At 55.7% G+C, this 19,092-nt stretch overlaps 1 protein-coding gene and 1 non-coding gene across 2 annotated transcripts; both read right to left on the bottom strand.

Annotated features, from left to right (window-relative positions):
• Positions 1-3,145: 3,145 nt before the first annotated feature.
• SPACA7 (sperm acrosome associated 7) lies at positions 3,146-18,529 on the bottom strand. Its single transcript, XM_052650047.1, has 7 exons — positions 18,442-18,529; positions 15,544-15,600; positions 13,988-14,116; positions 12,935-13,039; positions 10,921-11,013; positions 3,536-3,658; positions 3,146-3,297 (listed from the first exon to the last, which is right to left on the bottom strand). Exons 1-7 carry the CDS (start codon positions 18,527-18,529, stop codon positions 3,146-3,148), a joined length of 747 nt encoding a protein of 248 aa, XP_052506007.1.
• On the bottom strand, positions 11,801-11,873 carry TRNAW-CCA (transfer RNA tryptophan (anticodon CCA)). Its single transcript has one exon. It is a non-coding gene; the product is annotated as a tRNA-Trp (tRNA).
• Positions 18,530-19,092: the final 563 nt, after the last annotated feature.

The following is a 19,092-nucleotide window of genomic DNA, read 5'->3' as shown; positions in this document are numbered from 1 at the left end:
GGAAGCAGGTTCTCCAGCGCACAGCTCCCCAGAGGGGCCACTGTGCACTGCTAGACGGACTGCGCAGAGCCCGAGGGGCTTGGAGCCTGCCTCTGCTCTGTCCTGAGCGTCTCCCAAAGATGAGTCCTTGGCAGAAAGCACGCTCGCATGCCGCTCTGCGTCTAGAGAGCTGTCAAGCAGTCAGGCCGACCTGTGGGCTGAGGAGGAGCTTCCCGGGGCCGGGGCCAGAGCCGTGGGGCGGGGCCAAGTGGAGGCCCTCACACCTCAGGACAGGCTGTGGGTCTGGGCCCCGAGGGTCAGGCAGCCTGTCACCCAGCAGGGTCTCACCCAGAAGAGTTGGCGTTGAGTGGGGGCTCCGCCTGGGGAGGGGGAGGGGAGAGCCCACCGTGAGTGAGCTGTCTGGAGGCAGGAGCCCCCTGTGGCCCCGGGAGGTCACTGCTTCCACCAGAAAGTGATCACTGCTCTCAGCTTCCAGGTCATCACGGGGTTCAGCCTGCATGGGGCCAGTGCGCAGTCCTTGGCCAGGGGCCCCCGGCCCCCGCCACCACCCAGGGGGGCCAGTTGCTGAGGCCGAAGCCCCAAGGCTGGGCTCCTGCTGGATGACTGGCTGCTCGTCCTGGGAGGCAAGTGCCCTGTCCCCCGGGCCTGGTCCCCAGCAGACTCCATTGTGGGCGACTCCCTGTCTCTGGGGAGGGTGTGTCCTCCAGACTGGACTCGGACAGGAGGGCACAGCCCATGGAAAACCCCACTTGCAGGGAAAAGAGTCTTGGGTTGAGTAGCGACGGTCACACTCAGACTGGGTCACGGCGCCAGGTCCGCATGAGGGCAAGAGGGGCGGAAACCACGGCCGCCACAGGGCAAGGAGGGGAGGGGGTGGTCGCCCTGGGGGCGTCTCCACTGCTGTGTGTTCTGGGGGGACCCAGGTGCAGCAGGTGCCGTGCCGGGGTCACCTGGCGCTGGGCCCCGGGCCTCGGGGTCAGACCCCCGCCTGCTTGGAGTGGGCACCGCGGGGGGTGCACCGCTGCAGCCTCCTCATGCCCCGCCCCGCCCTGTGGACTCAGGGAGCAGGGCCGTGAGCACACGGGGATCTCTGCCTCCAGAGAATTGAGTCAAATGGTACGAGTGATTATGGATATTGTTCTGAGGCCGTGTTTCCAGGTGTCTCTTCAGGAAGAGAAATGCGTTTCTCTGCCTTTCTTCCGGTTTAAGGTTTTAATAAAAATGCAAGGAGGGAAAGTCGCATAGCAACTTGCCTGGAGCCCAGCTTCGTGCTGCTGACGGCAGCTTCCACCTGGTGTCCTCCCAGGGGTTCACCAGCTCCACCACTAACCTCACCCCTGCCCCCACCCCCGAGGGTCCCCAGAGGGTGCGACAGCCTGTGTCTGCCTCACGGGGATGCTGGCCAGCCGCCTCCCTCAGGCCTCCCCTCCCTACGAGAGTGCAGACCAGCCTTGCGGGGGACCCGCCCTACTCCAGGCATCCCCTGCGGCTGTCGCGGCTTCCATATTACCCGGGTATCTGGAGACGCCCCTGTGGGCACAGGGCTGGTCCCACGGGTGGTTCGTTACCCCACGGGGGCCGGGCCTGGCCCCTGCCAGTTCCTGTCTGGACAGCTGCACCCCTGCGACCCAGGCCTTCTGGACCTGGTCTGACAGGTGTGGGCAGCCGGTGCCTACCTCTCGCCCTCCTCTGGCGCCGAGTCTCGCTTGGGGTGAAACTTGGACAAGAGTTTCCATGGAGGCCCTGGACCTCCCGGGCACACCGGCCGGTGGTGGCCTCGAGGCCCTCGCGTCTCCATCCCCCCCTCCTGGCCGCCACGCAGACCTTGCTTGCCTCTGGTTCAGGATTTCTGTGGTGGGGACGACGTCCGCGTGTTGACCCAGGCTGGAGCGGTAGAGAGTGATCAGATTAGTAAACGACAAGCTGTTCCATTCCAGGGAGTCCTGCCTTCTTCCCCGGCTCGCCCTCCCTTAGAGGTTCTTCTTGTCCTCTCTTTAGCTCAACAAAGACAGTGCAGGCTGCCCTGGTAATTGTGTAGCAGAGGTCTCTGCAGACACATTGGCTTAGCTGCGGAGAGGTTGACTTTCAGCTGTACACAGCGCCTTTTCAGCGGAATGGGATCCAACGGAAAGACGTCCATGGAGGGTTCGCAGACAGGAGCATAGCACAGTACCCTGGCCGGCCGTGGTGGGGGCAGTGGGGGTCAGACGGAGGTGCTGCTGCCCAGATCCTCTCGCACCCCTGACCGTGTTCCTCTGTGTTCTCATGCTCATTTCGTAAAACCTGCACGGAGCCCCACTTTGCGTTTCCCCAGCCTGGCAAACGTGGCAACGCAACAGCAGTGTGTGTGTGTGTGTGTGTGTGTGTATGTGAATCTGAGTGTGTGTGGAGTGTGTGCGTGCGTGTGTGTGTGTGTGCGTGCGCGTGCGTTTGCACGTGGCAACGCAACAGCAGTGTGTGTGTGTGTGTGTGTGTGTATGTGAATGTGTGTGTGGAGTGTGTGCGTGCGTGTGTGTGTGTGCGCGCGTGCGTTTGCATGTCGCACATGTATGTGCACTTTGTTGCCTGAGGAGGGAGGCAGGAGGGCTGACACTCAGGCCTTCAGACTGGCTCTTCATGGACAGGACCCTCGAGGGTTGCAAGCCTTGCCCTGCAGCGAAGAGGCAGGTCTCCATGCTCTTCTTCTCAAATGTATTTGTTTGTTTCTTGTTTCTTTACACAAACCCTCACCTTCTAGCTTAACATTTAAAGGGACTGCTTAAGGTCCCAGAACAGAACTGTTCTGCAGAGCGGTTACCAGCGTGACGTATGTACATACATATGCTCTTTATTGCCAAGGGTGGGTGTGTGCTCACGCAGTCTGGGTGCCCCGCTCGGGAGCTCCCTCGGAGCGCACAGCCCCGGACCCCTCTCCAAGACGCCTCTGGGCCTCTCTTCCTCTGCCGCTTACTGGAGAGAGTTTCCTGTGCGGAGAGAGATTTCCTTGAGAAATTCTAGGGCTTCCACCTCCGCCCTGAGCCTCCCGTGGGATCCCAGCGGCTCGACTGGCGATGCCCTGGTCTGCGGGCAGCGAGAGGAAGGGCTGTGAGGCTACGAGGTGGGTTTGCATGGAGGAGGAGGAGGGAGGGTGGGTTTAGGGGGGTTCTCAGCGAGCGAAGAGCAGATGCAGAACGCAGCTCCCGGAGGCTCGAGAGGCAGCGGCCGAGGCGTCTGAAAAGGCCTGGGAAGCAGGTCCCAGGTGGGAGGTGCCGGCGGCGAGGGGCGTGGCTGCCCACCGGTGCGATGACCTCCCTGGGCCTGGACACCAGGACACATGGGTGTGTGACAGTCCCCCTCAGCCCCGTTATCTCTGGAAAGAGGCTCAGTCTTGCTCAGTTCAGCCAAGGAGGAGGGGGAGCCTGCAGGTGGCTGGTGACCCCGGGACTGTGGGCTCTGGTGTGGGGCTTGCAGGGTCCCCCTAGGATGGAGGCTCCTCTCCAGAGCTGCTCACGGCTCCCGTGGGTCCTCTGAGCGGGCTCAGTGCTTCCCTTCTCACCAGGGGGAGGACCCCTCGTCACCACACCATTGTTCACTTTACCTGAAGATTTTCCGATATTTTGAAGGATCATGTCCAGAACCGATTGTTTCAATTGTTGGTCAGTTTTGGGGTGCTTCTTTCCTGGGGGAAAAATTAATAGAACAATCAAGCCTTTTGAAAGTTAAGGCAAGATTCCAAACGTCTTTTCAACATTAAAAAACCATGAGCTCCAAGACAGCAGTGCCTCACGGAGCCCATGGCGTGGCCTGTGGCCTCGGGCAAGGCCGTGGGTACACCCTTCCAGGCAGCTATCGCCATCAAGTACAGGTGGGAAAATTCAGTGCATTGTAGCAAACTGAATCCAAGATGTATAGCAATGAAACTGTCATGACCAACTGGGTTTATTCTGGGAATACAAGGCTGGGTCAACACTCAAAAATCAATTTCGTGTAACTCATCATATAAGCATTAAAAAAACAAAACAGTTGATCATTTCCAAAGATCAGTGATTGGTGAATGAGGACTTGTGGGCTGTAAGTTATTGTGTTAAAAGCAGTGACCTCTGCTTTTCTTGCCTCTTTTCTCTTGATGAGGGTGGATCAGCACCTATTCTAATGAATGCAGTTTTGTTGATGAGACGCTCACCCAGGCTTCCGTGCGTCGTCTCTGGCTGCTTCTGTGCCAGGATACATAAGCCGTGGGAGCAGGAGCCACGTTGCCCCCAGAAGCTAAATTCTGCACCGTCTGGCTTTTCACCAACAAAGTCCACTGTGCCTACGACAGGCACCGAAACAGACTTGGCTGAGACTCAGCACCCGGTTCACTGTCAGAACTCGGGGCAGAGCGGGGCTTCACCGTCAGAACTCGGGGCAGAGCGGGCCTTCACCGTCAGAACGCTCAGTGAACTAGGTCACCATCAAAACGCCCAGTAAACTAGGAGAAGACGGGGACTTCACCATCAGAACACTCAGTGAACTCGGGGCAGACGGGAGTTTCACTGTCAAAACTGAATTTGGGGCAGAAGGGAGCTTCACCATCAAAACGCTCAGTAAACTAGGAGCAGACGGGAACTTCTTCAGCCTAATGAAAGGACTCTATTAAAAATGCCCACAGCTAACATCTTTAGTAAAAGCATTCTTAATGTTTTCACTCTAAGTTAGCAAAGAATGTCCATTCTAACCACTCCTATTTAACATTCAGCACTGTATTGGAGCTGGGGTAATAAGGCAAAAAAAAAAAAAAAAAAAAGAAGATATATATGTATGTATATATGTATATGTATATAAATACAACTGTTCACAGATGATATGATTATAAAGAAAATCCTGATGATTCTGCAGGCAGTTTCCTGGAACTGAAGGGCGGGTTGCCCAGGGTGATGGTTACAGGATCAGTATAAAACAATCACATTTCCATACACTAGAAACAGACAACTGGGAATGAAAAGTACCATTTGCAACAACACCAAGCATTAGTAAATGTGTATGTATAAATATTATCAAATATATGCACGGTTTTAATCACTGATGAGAAGAGGCACGGGAGACCTAAAGAAACGAAGTCACTGCAGTTTCGAAGACTAGATATTGTCCAGATGTCGGCTTCTTCCCAAGTGGTCTGTGGAGTTGTAGAAATCCCAATCAAATCCACATCTGATTTTTTTTTTGTAGAAATTAAAAGGCTGTGTCTTAAATTTTTATGAGAAAACAAAGGAACCAGAAGAGCTAAATTGATTTAGAAAATCAAGACCAAAGTAAGAGGATTCACACCACCTGATTTCAAATATTGTAAACATATAGTGGCTGATACAGTGTGGTATCTGAGAAAGAATAGATCTTATGTCAATGGGATAAAAGAGAGAATCCAGAAATAGACCCACACACATGCCTTTGACTGATGGACACCATCTGGCAATTTAAGAGCAAAATGTCAGCAAAAGCAACTCAACAGAGAAAGCTGAGCTTGTTCAACAAATGGTGTTGAAACAATGGAACCTTGATGTGTGAGAAAGACCAACGCAAGACGTCTGTACCTTGCATAATGTGCACCATTAACTGGCCATAGTCCCAACGTAAAAGCTGCAGCGTCCAGAAAACGTCCAGAAAAACACAGAAAGCATTTGTGACTTTGAATTAGGCGAAGATTTCACATATTTAACACCAAAAACATGATCCAGAAAATGAAAATTGATAAATTGGACTTGATCAATATTAAGAACTTCTGATCTTTGAAAAGCAATGTTATGCAAATGAAAAAGCAAACCATAGTCTGGTAGAAAATATTTTCCAATCATGTATCTGATAAAGGACTTGTATCCAAAACATACAGATGCTTCTCAAAATGCAATAAGAAAAGAAACTAATACTGGAAAAAATATTTGAACAGAGGTTTGACCGAAGAAGATAGGCATATGCGTGCATGCTCAGTCGTGTCCGACTCTTTGCGACCCTATGGACTGTAGCCCGCACCGGGCTCCTCTGTCCCTGGGGTTCTCCAGGTAAGAACACTGGGGTGGACTGGTGTTTCCTACAGGCAAGTGAACAGGACAAGATGCGCAACACTGTCGGTTATTCACTTCACTTCAGCTCAGTCGCTCAGTCGTGTCCGACTCTTTGCGATCCCATGAATCGCAGCACACCAGGCCTCCCTGTCCATCACCAACTCCCGGGGTTCACTCAGACTCATGTCCATCAAGTCCGTGATGCCATCCAGCCATCTCATCCTTGGTCGTCCCCTTCTCCTCCTGCCCCCAATCCCTCCCAGCATCACAGTCTTTTCCAATGAGTCAACTCTTCGCATGAGGTGGCCAGAGTACTGGAGCTTCAGCTTTAGCATCATTCCTTCCAAAGAAATCCCAGGGCTGATCTCCTTTAGGATGGACTGGTTGGATCTCTTTGCAGTCCAAGGGACTCTCAAGAGTCTTCTCCAGCACCACAGTTCAAAAGCATCAATTCTTTGGCTCTCAGCTTTCTTCACAGTCCAACTCTCACATCCATACATGACCACAGGAAAAACCATAGCCTTGACTAGACAGAACTTTGTTGGCAAAGTAATATCTCGGCTTTTTAATATGCTGTCTAGGTTGGTCATAACCTTCCTTTCAAGGAGTAAGCGTCTTTTAATTTCATGGCTGCAATCACCATCTGCAGTGATTTTGGAGCCCCCAAAAATAAAGTCTGACACTGTTTCCACTGTATCCCCATCTATTTCCCATGAAGTGATGGGACCAGATGCCATGATCTTCATTTTCTGAATGTTGAGCTTTAGGCCAACTTTTTCACTCTCCACTTTCACTTTCATCAAGAGGCTTTTGAGTTCCTCTTCACTTTCTGCCATAAGGGTGGTGTCATCTGCATATCTGAGGTTATTGATATTTCCCCCAGCAATCTTGATTCCGGCTTGTGTTTCATCCAGCCCAGCGTTTCTCAGGATGGACTCTGCATAGAAGTTAAATAAGCAGGGTGACAATATACAGCCTTGACGTACTCCTTTTCCTATTTGGAACCAGTCTGTTGTTCCATGTCCAGTTCTAACTGTTGCTTCCTGACCTGCATATAGGTTTCTCAAGAGGCAGGTCAGGTGATCTAGTATTCCCATCTCTTTCAGAATTTTCCACAGTTTATTGTGATCCACACAGTCAAAGGCTTTGGCATAGTCAGTAAAGCAGAAATAGATATTTTCCTGGAACTCTCTTGCTTTTTTGATGATCCAGCGGATGTTGGCAATTTGACCTCTGGTTTCTCTGCCTTTTCTAAAACCAGCTTGAACATCTGGATGTTCACGGTTCACGTGTTGGTTACTAGAGAAATGAAAATCGGCACTACAAGAAGATGCCCCTGCAGGCTCATTAGATTTGTTAAATAGTAGAAATAGCAAATATTGGGGAGGATCCAGGAAAATCTGTTTTGACAGTTTTCTTCCAAAGTAAAACATAGTTACCATGCCTCTAGATGTTTATTTAAACGAAATGAAAATTGGTATCGACCCCAAAGCTACTCTACACGGTTGCAGTGGCTTTATTTAATGTTCCAAAGCCTGACAACAGTTCGGATGTCACTCCCCTGGTGAGGAATAAGCAAGCTGTGGTTCAAGTGGAGCGTCACTCACGCAGGAGGAGGGGGGTGGCAGACGCATGCGTGACTGGGCAAATCGCTGATGGAGGAGACCAGACTCGGTCTACGCAGCCAACAACACCTCACCTCGTGTCCATATTCCAGGAAAGGCAGCGTCGGAGGGACAGGAAACAGGCCGGCCTTTGTAGGGCGGGGGCAGACCAGGGGCTGACTGCACGGAGGCGTGGCGCTTGGGCGATGGGCCTTTTCTGTGTCTTGTTCTCGGGGCTGGTGACACGGCGCTATTTGTCAGAACTTGAGGAAGCGGGACGCTGAGGAAGGTGGATTTCACTGCATGCAAGTTACACCTTCACGAAGGCCGACATTTCTTATGAACAAGGCTCTGTCTGCCCATGTTCTTTACCTGTATTTCTTTAATCCTCACAGTAGCTCCACAGGGGAAGGCTCTATTGTGTGTGTCTGCTCAGCCATCAAGCTGAAAGGAAATCAGTCCTGAATATTCACTGGAAGGACTGATGCTGAAGCTCCAGTATTTTGGCCACCTGATGTGAAGAGCCGACTCACTGGAAAAGACCCTGACGGTGGGAAAGACTGAAGGCAGGAGGAGAAGGGGACGACAGGATGAGATGGTTGGATGGCATCACCAACTCAATGGACATGAGTTTGAGCAAGCTCCGGGAGTTGGTGACGGACAGGGAGGCCTGGCGTGCTGCGCTCCATGGGGTCGCAAAGAGTTGGGCACAACACAGCAACAACATGGTCAGTCATGTCTGACTTTTTGAGACTCTGTGGACTGCAGCCCACCAGGCTCCTTTGTCCGTGGGATTCTCCAGGCAAGAATACTGGATGGAGTGGATTGCCATTTCCTTCTTCAGAGGATCCTCCTGACCCAGGGATCAAACCTCTTGCGTTGGTAGGTGAATTATTTACCACTAGCCTCAGCTTCGGAGAAGGCAATGGCACCCCACTCCAGTACTCTTGCCTGGAGAATCCCATGGATGGAGGAGCCTGGTAGGCTGCAGTCCATGGGGTCACTAAGAGTTGGACACGACTGAGCGACTTCACTTTGACTTTTCACTTTCATGCATTGGAGAAGGCAATGGCAACCCACTCCAGTGTTCTTGCCTGGAGAATCCCAGGGACGGGGGAGCCTGGTGGGCTGCCGTCTATGGGGTCGCACAGAGTCGGACACGACTGAAGCGGCCTAGCAGTAGCAGCAGCCTCAGCTCACAGATGATGGCACAGAAGTTCAGGGAGGCGAAGCAATGTCACGGGATCAGGAGCAGTTTCATGGAGGTGGCTTTATCTCTGGCAACTGGAGGAAGTTCTAGATAAATCTGTGTCTCTGGGCGCTGGCTGCTGGCTTCTAGACTGATGATGTCAGGTCCAGCGTGAGCACACACCTACAAGGCAGAGCCTGCCTTGTTCTGCACGGCAACGCTTCTGGCTCACTAACGAACACGAGTGGAGCCCCCAAGAGAAAGGCAGGAAGGACTGTGGTGGGGAGCAGTTGGAGCAGCTGCCCTGCCCCAGTGGCCTCTGGGAAACTCTCTGCTGGGGGTCTCCCAGCATCCCCGAGAGGGGCCTCTTGCAGGTTCCTGGGCTCTGGCCCCAGGACTTCCCAGGCGGGGCCTCAGATCTCACATCCGAGAGCTGAGCTGTTGCCTCGCTCCACGTTCCTGCCCGACAACGAGGCTCCAAGCAGATATGCACTCTCAGCCCACAGATGAGAGCTACCACGCTCCTGGTGAGGCCCGCGGGCACCCTGCCCGAGCAAAAAGTCCAGGCTCAGACACCGGAGGACCTGAGTCGTGGCTTCTCCGGGGCCACAGCTCCTCACGGGGTGCTCAGGTGGACTTTAAACTGCAATGGGCTCTGAGCACCCAGAGCTGCAGCGGGTTTGTCCTGAGCAGCCCTCTTCTCGGGGACGTGGGTGTCACCCTCATGGGGCGGCGACCTGACTGCCCGGGAGGAAGGAACACAGGAAGGAAGACGAGCCTCCCTAAGCCTCAGTCCATTTCCGAATCGGAGTAAGATGGCCACATCTTAAACTTTATTTTGATTATTGTTTGAGTCAGGAATCCTTGTTTGGGTTTACCCCATAGTTAGCAGTTTGCTTTAAAGTTCTGTGAGTGTGAAACTCTCAGGATTTACCAGTCACATCAGTGATGCATCAGCTTAACTCAGGCATTGAAGTTATTTTTTGGTAACACTCCCTAGAAAGCAATAGGCACGTATGCGCTGTGTGCTTAAAGTGATGCTGAAAGATTGGAAATAAAGGAAAGGAGATGAAAGACATGTGATGAGGACCGTAGAACAGCGATGGATGAAACTGAAGAAGATTCAAAAGAGAAAGGAAAGAGAGGCCCTTGGATTGGAAGAATTAGTACAGTTAAAATGGATGTATTACTCAAAGCAAGCTACAGATTTCACAGTCCGTATCAAATTACCCACGACACTTATCACAGAACCAGAACAAATAATCCTAAAATTTACACGGAACCACAAAAGACCCAGAATTGCCAGAGCAATTGAAGAACAATGCTGGAGGCATAATCCTCCCGGGCTTCAGGTAAGTGCTGCAAAGCTACACCAATCAAAGCCGTGTGGCACCGGTGCAGAAGCGGGCGCAGATCCATGTAACGGAAGAGAGCCCGGAAGTAAACCCGTACACCTACGGCCAGTTAATCCACGGCAAAGGAGCCAAGACTGTACAGCGGAGCAAGGGCAGTCTCCTCAATAAATGGTGCTGGGGAAACCGCAGCGACATGTAAGAGAATGGGATTAGAATGTTCTCTCTCTGTCAGGATTCAAGCACCCAGACGCTTGCTTCTCCTGGGGCTTCCTCAACGGGGACACCAGCAGGGCACTCAGGGAGCTTCCTGGCCTGTGGTCATTGTTCCGTGACGTATGTAAGTCAGACAGTCCCGCCGCACACCTGAACGCGTCCAGTGACGTGTGTCAGTTCTGCCTTAATACAACTGGAAGGGAAAAGGAAAATCACTGTAATGTTGCCTGAAGAAGCAAGTTACAGAGTTTATACCGTATGTTCCAACTGTATTTTAAACATAAGCCTTGAAAAATGACTGAAAGGAAAGAGTAGAAGGAAAGATCTTGATGAAAAGAATGCTCTTTAAAATATGAGCTGTCCAAACTCACTCTTAATTAGAAAATTGCAAATTAAAACAAGACGGGAACACAGTCCTCACCCATCAGCTTGGCGGTAACTGACTAGCGTGAGCACGCACGGAGGGGAGGCTGGGTCCCACAGCCTCTCCTCTGCATGCGGGCTGCAAGCGGGGAAGGGGCGGGTCGGCCGGCCGCTGTTACCGTTACTGTGAAGACTGTCTGCAGTGCCTGAGGTCTGTGAGTCACGGTAGTCCTCGGGGCCACTGGTTCGGTAAGACGCATCCAAACTGGGTTCTTGGATGAAGATCATGGGGGAAAAGGGGGAAACATTTGCGTGATTACATACTTGTCTACATCTTGGCTCACACTTTGTCTTTAGAAGTTTGGGTTAGAACACCACTCTTGTTTTCAGATTTTATTGGAAAGTGTTTGGGGAAGTTATTATGTATAATGAATACCGGGGTCAGGCGTTATCGGACGATTAAGATTACAGAGTCACTCCTTTTTTGACCCCTTATCCCAGTCCTAAGAATTTTCCCTGGAGATTCATCGCCAACAACAGAAACATCCACACGTGCCAGGCTGTTCATCGCAGCAGGGTCTGTGGTGCTCGTAGCTGCAGAGGGTGGAAAGGGGTGAGACGGCTGCGCACTGATAGCAGCGCACTCGTGCGGCTCACACCCGGTGGGCACCGCGCAGCTGCGAGAGCTAGACGGGACCGTCCTTACACGGAGGGATTCTCAGGTTTCAAGGCTGAGTAGGGGAAAAAGGCCAGAGGAGACTTATGGTGTGAACCCCTGCAGCAGTGAGGGAGGGACACACGAATATCCCTCATCTCCTCATCTGTCCAAAACGAGACCGGCGAGGACAGGGTGGAGCTGACAAGGCTGGTCCCCTGCGGCCGGGTGGGGCCCTGGGAGGGTGGCGCTGCAGAGTCAAACGTAAATGAAGTGGAGTCTCTCAGTCGTGTCCGACTCTTCGCGACCCCGTGGACTGTAGCCCGCCAGGCTCCTCCGTCCGTCCATGGGATTCTCCAGGCAAGAATACTGGAGTGGATTGCCATTTCCTTCTCCAGAGGATCTTCCCAACCCAGGGATCGAACCCGGGTCTCCTGCATTGGAGGCAGATGCTTTTACCATCTGAGCCACCCGGGAAGTCTGTAAACAAGTATTTATAATTAACAGGAAGAAGGGAGTGACATGGAAATCAAACAGCGGCAGGGAGCTGATGATGGAAAGAAGCCACGTGTGGAGTGCCTGGTGGGGAGGGGCAGCCCTGGGCCACACTAAATCACGGGTGTCATTCTGCAGCGGGGAGCCTGGATTTTCTCTAGGGGGGGTGGGGGCAGCATCCTGAATCCAGGACTGAGCAGTGATTGAATATGTTGTGGACAGTGGGGGCCAGGTTTCTGACAAAGTGGTACCAAAAGGAGCTTCAAGAAGGGTCCTGAAAGAACCCCGTGATGCTCGAGGGGTGCACTGTGGTTTAGAGAGAAACAAGCGGAGCAGGGAGGCAGATGAGGGACCCAGCACAGAGGTGCATGTCTGTGCGTGTGGGCGTGTGTCTGAGTCGGCTTCTGCCCAGGGCGTGCTGTGCTGCCAGAGAGTGAGGACATGCCTGAAAGGCTGGGGCGATGAAGGACAGAAAAAGTTAACGGAAGGCGTTCCAAGGCAAGTTCGGGGCAATGTGGACAAAGAAAATAATGACGTTAACGTGCTAAAATTGACCGAATAGAGTAAATATGAGTGTGAATGCGTATTAAGAAGCATTTAAATACGCACACACATGCACACATATTTATAAGGGGCAAGCTCTTTCTTAAAGCAGAACCCCGGTCAATAAGCAGAGATGTGTGATGGAAACAGAACACCACTGCTTGGCCAACACCACACTGGGCTGCGGCGATCCGCACAAGGCTGAGTGTGTGCTGCCTTCTGGGACGTTAGAAATATCAGCCCTCTGCCTGCTCCGTATTCCAAATGCCAGCCTCCAGCTCACTGGAGAGACCGGGGGGACGGGCTGAAATGCAGAGACACTCAGCCAGCCGGCCGGAACATGTTCTGAGGCAGCTCCCCTCCCGAGCAGTGGTGATCTGTGGAAAGCAGCCTCGCTCTCCAGCCTGGGCTGTTCGTCCCGGGAAGAGGCATCTCTGTCTGCACCCTGCAGTCTCCCACCACGTCTGAGCTTAGGTGAGGGCCCGCCGGGGTGCATTTACCATTGAGAATTTTGTCCTCAGTCTCCAGGGATATTGGTGACAATTCTGCAAGCTTGTGGAAACCCTCAGGAACACTGAGCTGGTCGCTCTCGTGAATGCCGGCATCTTGAGGAGGAGCATGGGAAAAACGGGAAAGCATGAGTGCAAGGATGCTCTGACCCACACTGCACTTTGGAACCTGAGGTGGGGATGCTAACACACTTCTCAGCTCCTGACAACGTGCTCTAGTGAGAACACGCAAAGGTGGGCATTCTCTGACCTCTGTGAACCCAGCTGTTGGGCGGACATTCTGAGAGCTAATCCCAGGAACTGGCATTGACGTCTGGATGCAGAATTTCAAGAAAACGCTGACCTTCCTGCTGCTAAACGCATTCCATGCTCTGTTGTAGATTTCAGACACACGGCTCTCACCATCACTGAGGATTAACTGCATGTTCTGTTTGGACCTCAGGGTGCTATTTCCCTTTTCTGTGTGTTTGGACTACGCTAAGCTGCAAACTGGGAGATGGTGAAGGACAGGGAAGCCTGGTGTGCTGCAGTCCGTGGGGTCGCAGAGTCGGACACGACTGAGCGTTTGAACAGCAACAAAGCTGCGCTGGGAAAAGCGGCTGTTTTGTTCGCCACCAGCTCTGTGGCCCGGGGCCAGGCCATTCAGACCCTAGTTTTGTCCCCTGTCGGCTGGAGTCAAGTCCCCGCCCCTGCTCTCAGGAGGCTTAGGGGAGCATCACACTCGCGGGGTAGTCGGAAGCTCCGACCTGCATGCATCCTGGGGTCCTGCAGCGGCTAAACCCCACATGCACCCCAAGCACCAGGCCTCTCCTGCACGTGCCCCCGGAGACCACCCAGAGACAGGAGCTCGTCTCTGCCCGTCTGGGTTTGACCTTCCCGCCTCGGGAAGATGACAGAAAACATGGGACTACTGTGTCCTTCACATCTCCGTCTGCTTTTGCCCAGGAGTAGCTGATCTCAAAGACGCTGCCAGGTGGGACTGTGCTCACACTCCACAGACCTCCAGGAACACAGGCGATTAAGGCTTGGAAAGGGTATACTTGCTTTTTCTCTTTGTCGGAGTCGTTGTTAAGGTTGTTGAGGTTGTTATTGTTGGTAATGTTGGTAGTGGTTTTTGTGCTTCAGAAAATGAAGATCTGTTTGGCTCCAGCATCTCCTGGACTAGAATTTCATCTTGGGAAAAGCACACAAGGACACATGTTCCACCCCTCTGCTCTGCGCGGCCCTGAGGCAGGCGGTGAGAGCAGGGCTGGACACAGGGACCCAAGGACGGGGAGAGGGACTTGGTTTCTAAACACCTTGTCCAGGGGTGGGGAGACCGCTGCCTCCCTAGGTAACTTCTGGAAACCTGAGCTCGTCCGGGTGCCTGGACATGCCTGCTGGAGGTAAGATGCTGGAAACCTGCCCGGTGTGGTCCTGATTCTCCCTCTGCCCCCGGGGCCGCTCTGTCCCCTTGGAGACACCCTGCCTCTGTGATCTGCGCCCTGCAGGCAGGCAGGCAGGCACGATCGTCTTTCCTGATTTCTATCCGAGGCGGCCTGCTTTCTGCCTGCGCACCCCCGCTCCTGCCCAGGGAGCGTCTAACGCGGGCCCTGGCCTTGGTGTCAGGCAGCCCTGGACCACACCTGGCTCCGCGCTCACTGGACGTCCTCTGACACACGTGTCTCTCGGGCCTCGGGCTTCCTTGTCTATATAATGAGGTCTGCGCTTACATCATCAGGATTTGTTTGAGGTTCAATTGAAGCCGTGCGTGTAGGACACGGTTAACACAGTCAGGGACCGGGGTGGGGGCTGTGAACACATCAATGCCGAGCCCCAGCTTCGAACCCCACGGCCCAGCCGGCCAGCCTGTCCATGCACTGGGCTTGTGCTGACTCCCGCCCGGCGGGGTGACCAACCTGCCCTGGTTTGCCCTGCTTTTCCTGTTTTAGCAGGAAAGTCCCACAGCCCAGGAGCCCTCGGTCCCAGCAAGGAGGCCGGCTGGGCCCCCGGTTCCAGCTCACGTGGAGGCACATGGAAACGTCCACACCTGTGGGCGTCATACACGTAATTGTCTCTGGAAAAAAATCCCAGGTAGCGATGAGCCGGACAGACGTGCAAGGTGAGAAATGCCTGTGCTTTTAAACCTCGTGTATTTTCCAACTTAAACTTTCCTTTTAGAGAAATGAGACGTTGAACGTGCAAACGGACAATGACCAGACCTGCATCACACAGAGAGCACGCTGACCCCCGTGTGAGCGCCCTCGGGGCAGCCGGCGGCCTCTGGACGTCACACCGGCAGGACGCTGACCGCTGCCCCCGCAACGGCCCTGGAGACCAGACACCCGCAGCGGCACCGTCAGACCCTCCAGGACAGCGTGAGTCACAGCCGCTCCCTGACCTGGCGGAGCAGGGTCCTCCCCAGGCGGGCGCCTGACTCCAGCCCCGGGTCTAAGCAGCAGCCCCGCTCAGCGGCGTCCCCGTCACCGCCCCCGTCTGGCGGGGCCTCAGACCCGGCCACCTTCCCGCCTGTGCGGCTTGCACCAGGGTATCTGGGCGATGGCCCCCAGCCCCCCACCCCGCCCAGACGCGGCCGTGTTTGAGGGGAGGATGTTCCTTACCGAATACTCCAGGCATATCCTCCTGAACATTTGTCTTATTCGTTGTAGTTGCTGTACCTGGGGCGGGGAAATTTAAAAAACCCTAGTAGGTTAACAATGTTCCTCGAATTGGCACCGACTTCCTCCAAATAGGTTTGGTTTTGCGGGGCCACCAGCCTGCTCGAGGGGAGGGAGCCCTCCCCTCAGGGCTGGTCTGGAAGGAGGTTGGAGGGTGATGACAGGTGGCCCTACTCTGGGAACCAACCCCGCTCCTGGGCAGGCTCACTGGCACCGCCCTCGGGGAGGGTAAGAAGGGGCACACATGTCCTTCTGTGAAAACCACACTCTCCTCCCCGATGACGGGTTCCAGCCGTGAGCCTGTCTGGGGCTGAGGATGTGGTGTGGAGGAAGGGAGACGGGCACGGCCACCTGCCCTCTGCCCCTCTGCTTGGGGACCTGAGAGCCCGGCCCCTGTGGCCCCTCGTCTGTAAACAGCGGTCCCGGTGGGGGGGCTCTGTCCCTAGGGGCGGGCCTCTGGAAGCCAGTCCTCTGTGGGGCCCTGGACCCCTGGCTCCACCTTCCCAGCCTCACTGACCTGAGTCAGCCGTGCAGGGCCGGGCAGGGTGCAGAGACCCTGAGCACCGGTCCCCACTGCACCCCCAGGGCGCCTCCCACTCTTCTCAGAGCTGGTGTTGGGGTCCACATCCTCCACTCAAGGTCAAGATCAGCGCCATCCTTCAACCCCAGGGGGATCAGAGAGCAGACGGTCGGCCCAGGACCCCCGGGACCCCCAGGAGACCAGAGAACAGACGGCCACCCCCCAGGACCCCTGGGGAGAAGACGGCCACCCCCAGGACCCCGGGCAAGGCCGCCTTCCTGTTGCTGCACCCAGAGCGTTCAGGTGGTGTCTGCAGGCGTTCAAGTTCCAGTGCTAAACCAATGACGACGCTGATTTTGAAACGGTTTTAATGACGGACAATCTGCATAGCAATCGCTCATCTGCGCACACGCGGGCTCAGAACAATGCAGGGAAACTGCACAGAAAGGTCTGCGCTGCGATGACAATCGCTTCCCAGTGTGCTGACCTTCGTCAGCGCCGCAAACAGAAGCACAGTCCTCTTCAGAGGCGACGTTAGCGAGTCGTTACGGATGGGCACAGCTGCTCCTGCGAGCGCTTTGTTAAAAATATTCTTCTCATTTCGCGTCTGTCCCTAATTATAATGGAGCCATTGTGCAGGCCCGCCCGCGCGCGTGTGCAGAGAAATATTGATGTTTGTGACGCCCGCCCGGCCCGTGCAGCGCCCTGTCCAATGTGGCTGCCTGTCCGCCTGCGTCTCCTCCCAACATCCAGGGTCCGCCGGCCCTGTGCCCACGCGGGGACAACGCTGCTTGCTCCGTGCTTGCACAGTGCGCGTCCTGGCCCCCGGCATGGGCTCGCCGTGGAGCGCTGCGGGTGTGCTCTGCTCCACCCGGGGAAAGCAGGATGGTGACCTCTGTCCCCCCGGGGCCCAGGCCCTCACCCTTCTTGGCCTCGGGGTCAAGTCAGCCTGGTGTCCACCGAGGCTGGAGGCTGGAGCAGAGACCACGGCCTGGGATCAGCCCTGAGCTCCCTCGGGGTCAGACCAGCCCGGTGTCCGCTGAGGCTGGAGGCTGGAGCAGAGACTGTGCCTGGGACTGGCCCTGAACTGCCCTCGGGGTCGCCGCGGACGCTCTGTCGGGACAAAGAGCCAGACGGGCTCAGGGCTACGTCGGGAGACTTGGGTCTGTCCCAGCCGGAGCAGTTCCCGCGGCGCCGGGGGCGGGGAGCCAGCATGGGGTGAGCCCCGTCCCCGCCCATCACAGACCCCACGCCCCGGCACCCAGGGGAGGCCTCCTTGCAGCGGGGAGCCAGCGGGGGGTGAGCCCCGTCCCCGCCCGTCACAGACCCCACGCCCCGGCACCCAGGGGAGGCCTCCTTGCAGGTGCCTCATAACTCAGTGTCCTGAGGAAAGGCCGCTGGAGACACCAGCTCCTTCACGGTGAGGTCAGGCAGGGACCCCCTGCCCTCCCCCCAGACCCAGAGCGGGCTGGGCCTCCCTGGTCACTTGGGGACAGGCCGAGGCCGCGTCCTTCTCGGGGGAGCCGCCCAAGCCCTGTGCGGACCTCCAGGGCCGCTCGTCCCCTGGGCACTGGGCAGGGGGCCTGGCAGGGCCTCGTTCCTTGGGCTCATCCCTCTGAGGAGGGTGGGAGGGGGCCTAGGCTCAGGTCTCCCGCCCCCCCGCACTCCTCGGGCAGCGAGTCACATCCCAGGACGGGGGCGTCCACTGTCGTCTTCCTTGACCCAGGGGTCGGGATGCAGCGGCCGGAGCCCAGCGGGGCCTGCCTGGGTGGGATTCGAAGCCGCCGCCTGTAGAGGACGTTCTGGGCCCCGGGGGTGGGGGGGTTTGGGCGTGGGCCAGGACTGGCCCTGCTTGGGAGTTTTCTGCATTTTGTTAGTGCCTCAGTGACGCTGAAGGTGCGTAAAAGAAAAATGCCCTTATCTTAGCAAGACGCGTTTGCAGGGAATCATAAGGCATTTTGGGCAATGCTAAAATACTCCAACCACCACGAAAGCGTGTGTGTGTGTGTGTGTGTGTGCGCGCAAGACAAGATGGCAAGATGTGTACGACTGAAACCTGGTAATGGAGTGTCTCTCCACGACCCCTCTACTAGTGGGTAAGCCAGAAATGCCCATCTTAAAAGTTAGGGTATATAATGCATGCTACTCTCCCATCCGAAAAACTCTTTGAATGTAGGATAGCTGGGCAGCTTGCTCCATTCTCCAGGAATGAGTGGTAAACCTGGGGCGGCATGCAGGGGAAGGGCCTGGGAGAACCCCGTGCCCCTGGACTCACCCGGGGGCCCCGTTACCTCCCGGCCACGACAACCCTGAGGCTGTACCTGAGCTCACGTTGATCGGCGGGAGCTCGGCTCCCTGCCCGCAGTAGAGCAGCAGGACCAGGAGGGCCAGTCCCGTGGTGGCCGCCATGCGCCCCGAGCAGGAGGAGGACCCTCTCCTGAAGGCCGCTCAGCTTCTCCCGCCTCGGTCTCCAGGACACAGCGGAATGTGCAGGGTGTGTGACATCATGGCAGGAGAGGAGCGGGTCCTGCCCGTGTGTGAAGGGTTGTGACAGGGAAGAGGGCCCCCCCCACAGGACCGTGGGGAGCGGGGACCCATCTCCTCACCCCTCCCTCAGGCCTGTCGGCCCTGGGACCTGGCAAAACCCAGAAATTCTGCTTCGGGCAAAACAGGTGGTTGGAAGGAGGCTGGGGCTCACCAAGCCGCAGAGCTGGAGGCGGCAGGGCAGCGGGGGTGGCGCCCAGGCCTCCCCACGTCCCCAGGGCCCTGCAGCACCAGCCCCCTTCTCCACCCCGGGGGAATCTCGCCCCACCCGCACCAGTGAGACGACCCCACGGCAAGCCCTCAGGCGGGCCCAGCTGGGCCCTGTGTGTGCACAGTCATGTCCGACTTTGCGACCGTGTGGACTGTAGCCCACCAGGCTCTTCTGTCCATGGGATTCTCCAGGCAAGAATACTGGAGCGGCCTGCCAT

The sequence above is a fragment of the Budorcas taxicolor genome, chromosome 12 (assembly GCF_023091745.1).
Source record: "Budorcas taxicolor isolate Tak-1 chromosome 12, Takin1.1, whole genome shotgun sequence".
Taxonomy (NCBI): domain Eukaryota; kingdom Metazoa; phylum Chordata; class Mammalia; order Artiodactyla; family Bovidae; genus Budorcas; species Budorcas taxicolor.
Note: the sequence above shows the minus strand (reverse complement) of the source record. Positions and strands in the feature narration are given on the sequence as shown.

Coding starts and splice junctions, on each gene's coding strand:
- SPACA7 (XM_052650047.1), bottom strand. CDS start 18,529: ATGGCGGCCACCACGGGACTGGCCCTCCTGGTCCTGCTGCTCTACTGC. Junction 14,117..15,543: donor GGATATGCCTGGAGTATTCG/GTAAGGAACATC, acceptor GCTTTTCCCAAG/ATGAAATTCTAGTCCAGGAG. Junction 3,659..10,920: donor AGACAGTCTTCACAGTAACG/GTAACAGCGGCC, acceptor TTTTTCCCCCAG/GAAAGAAGCACCCCAAAACT.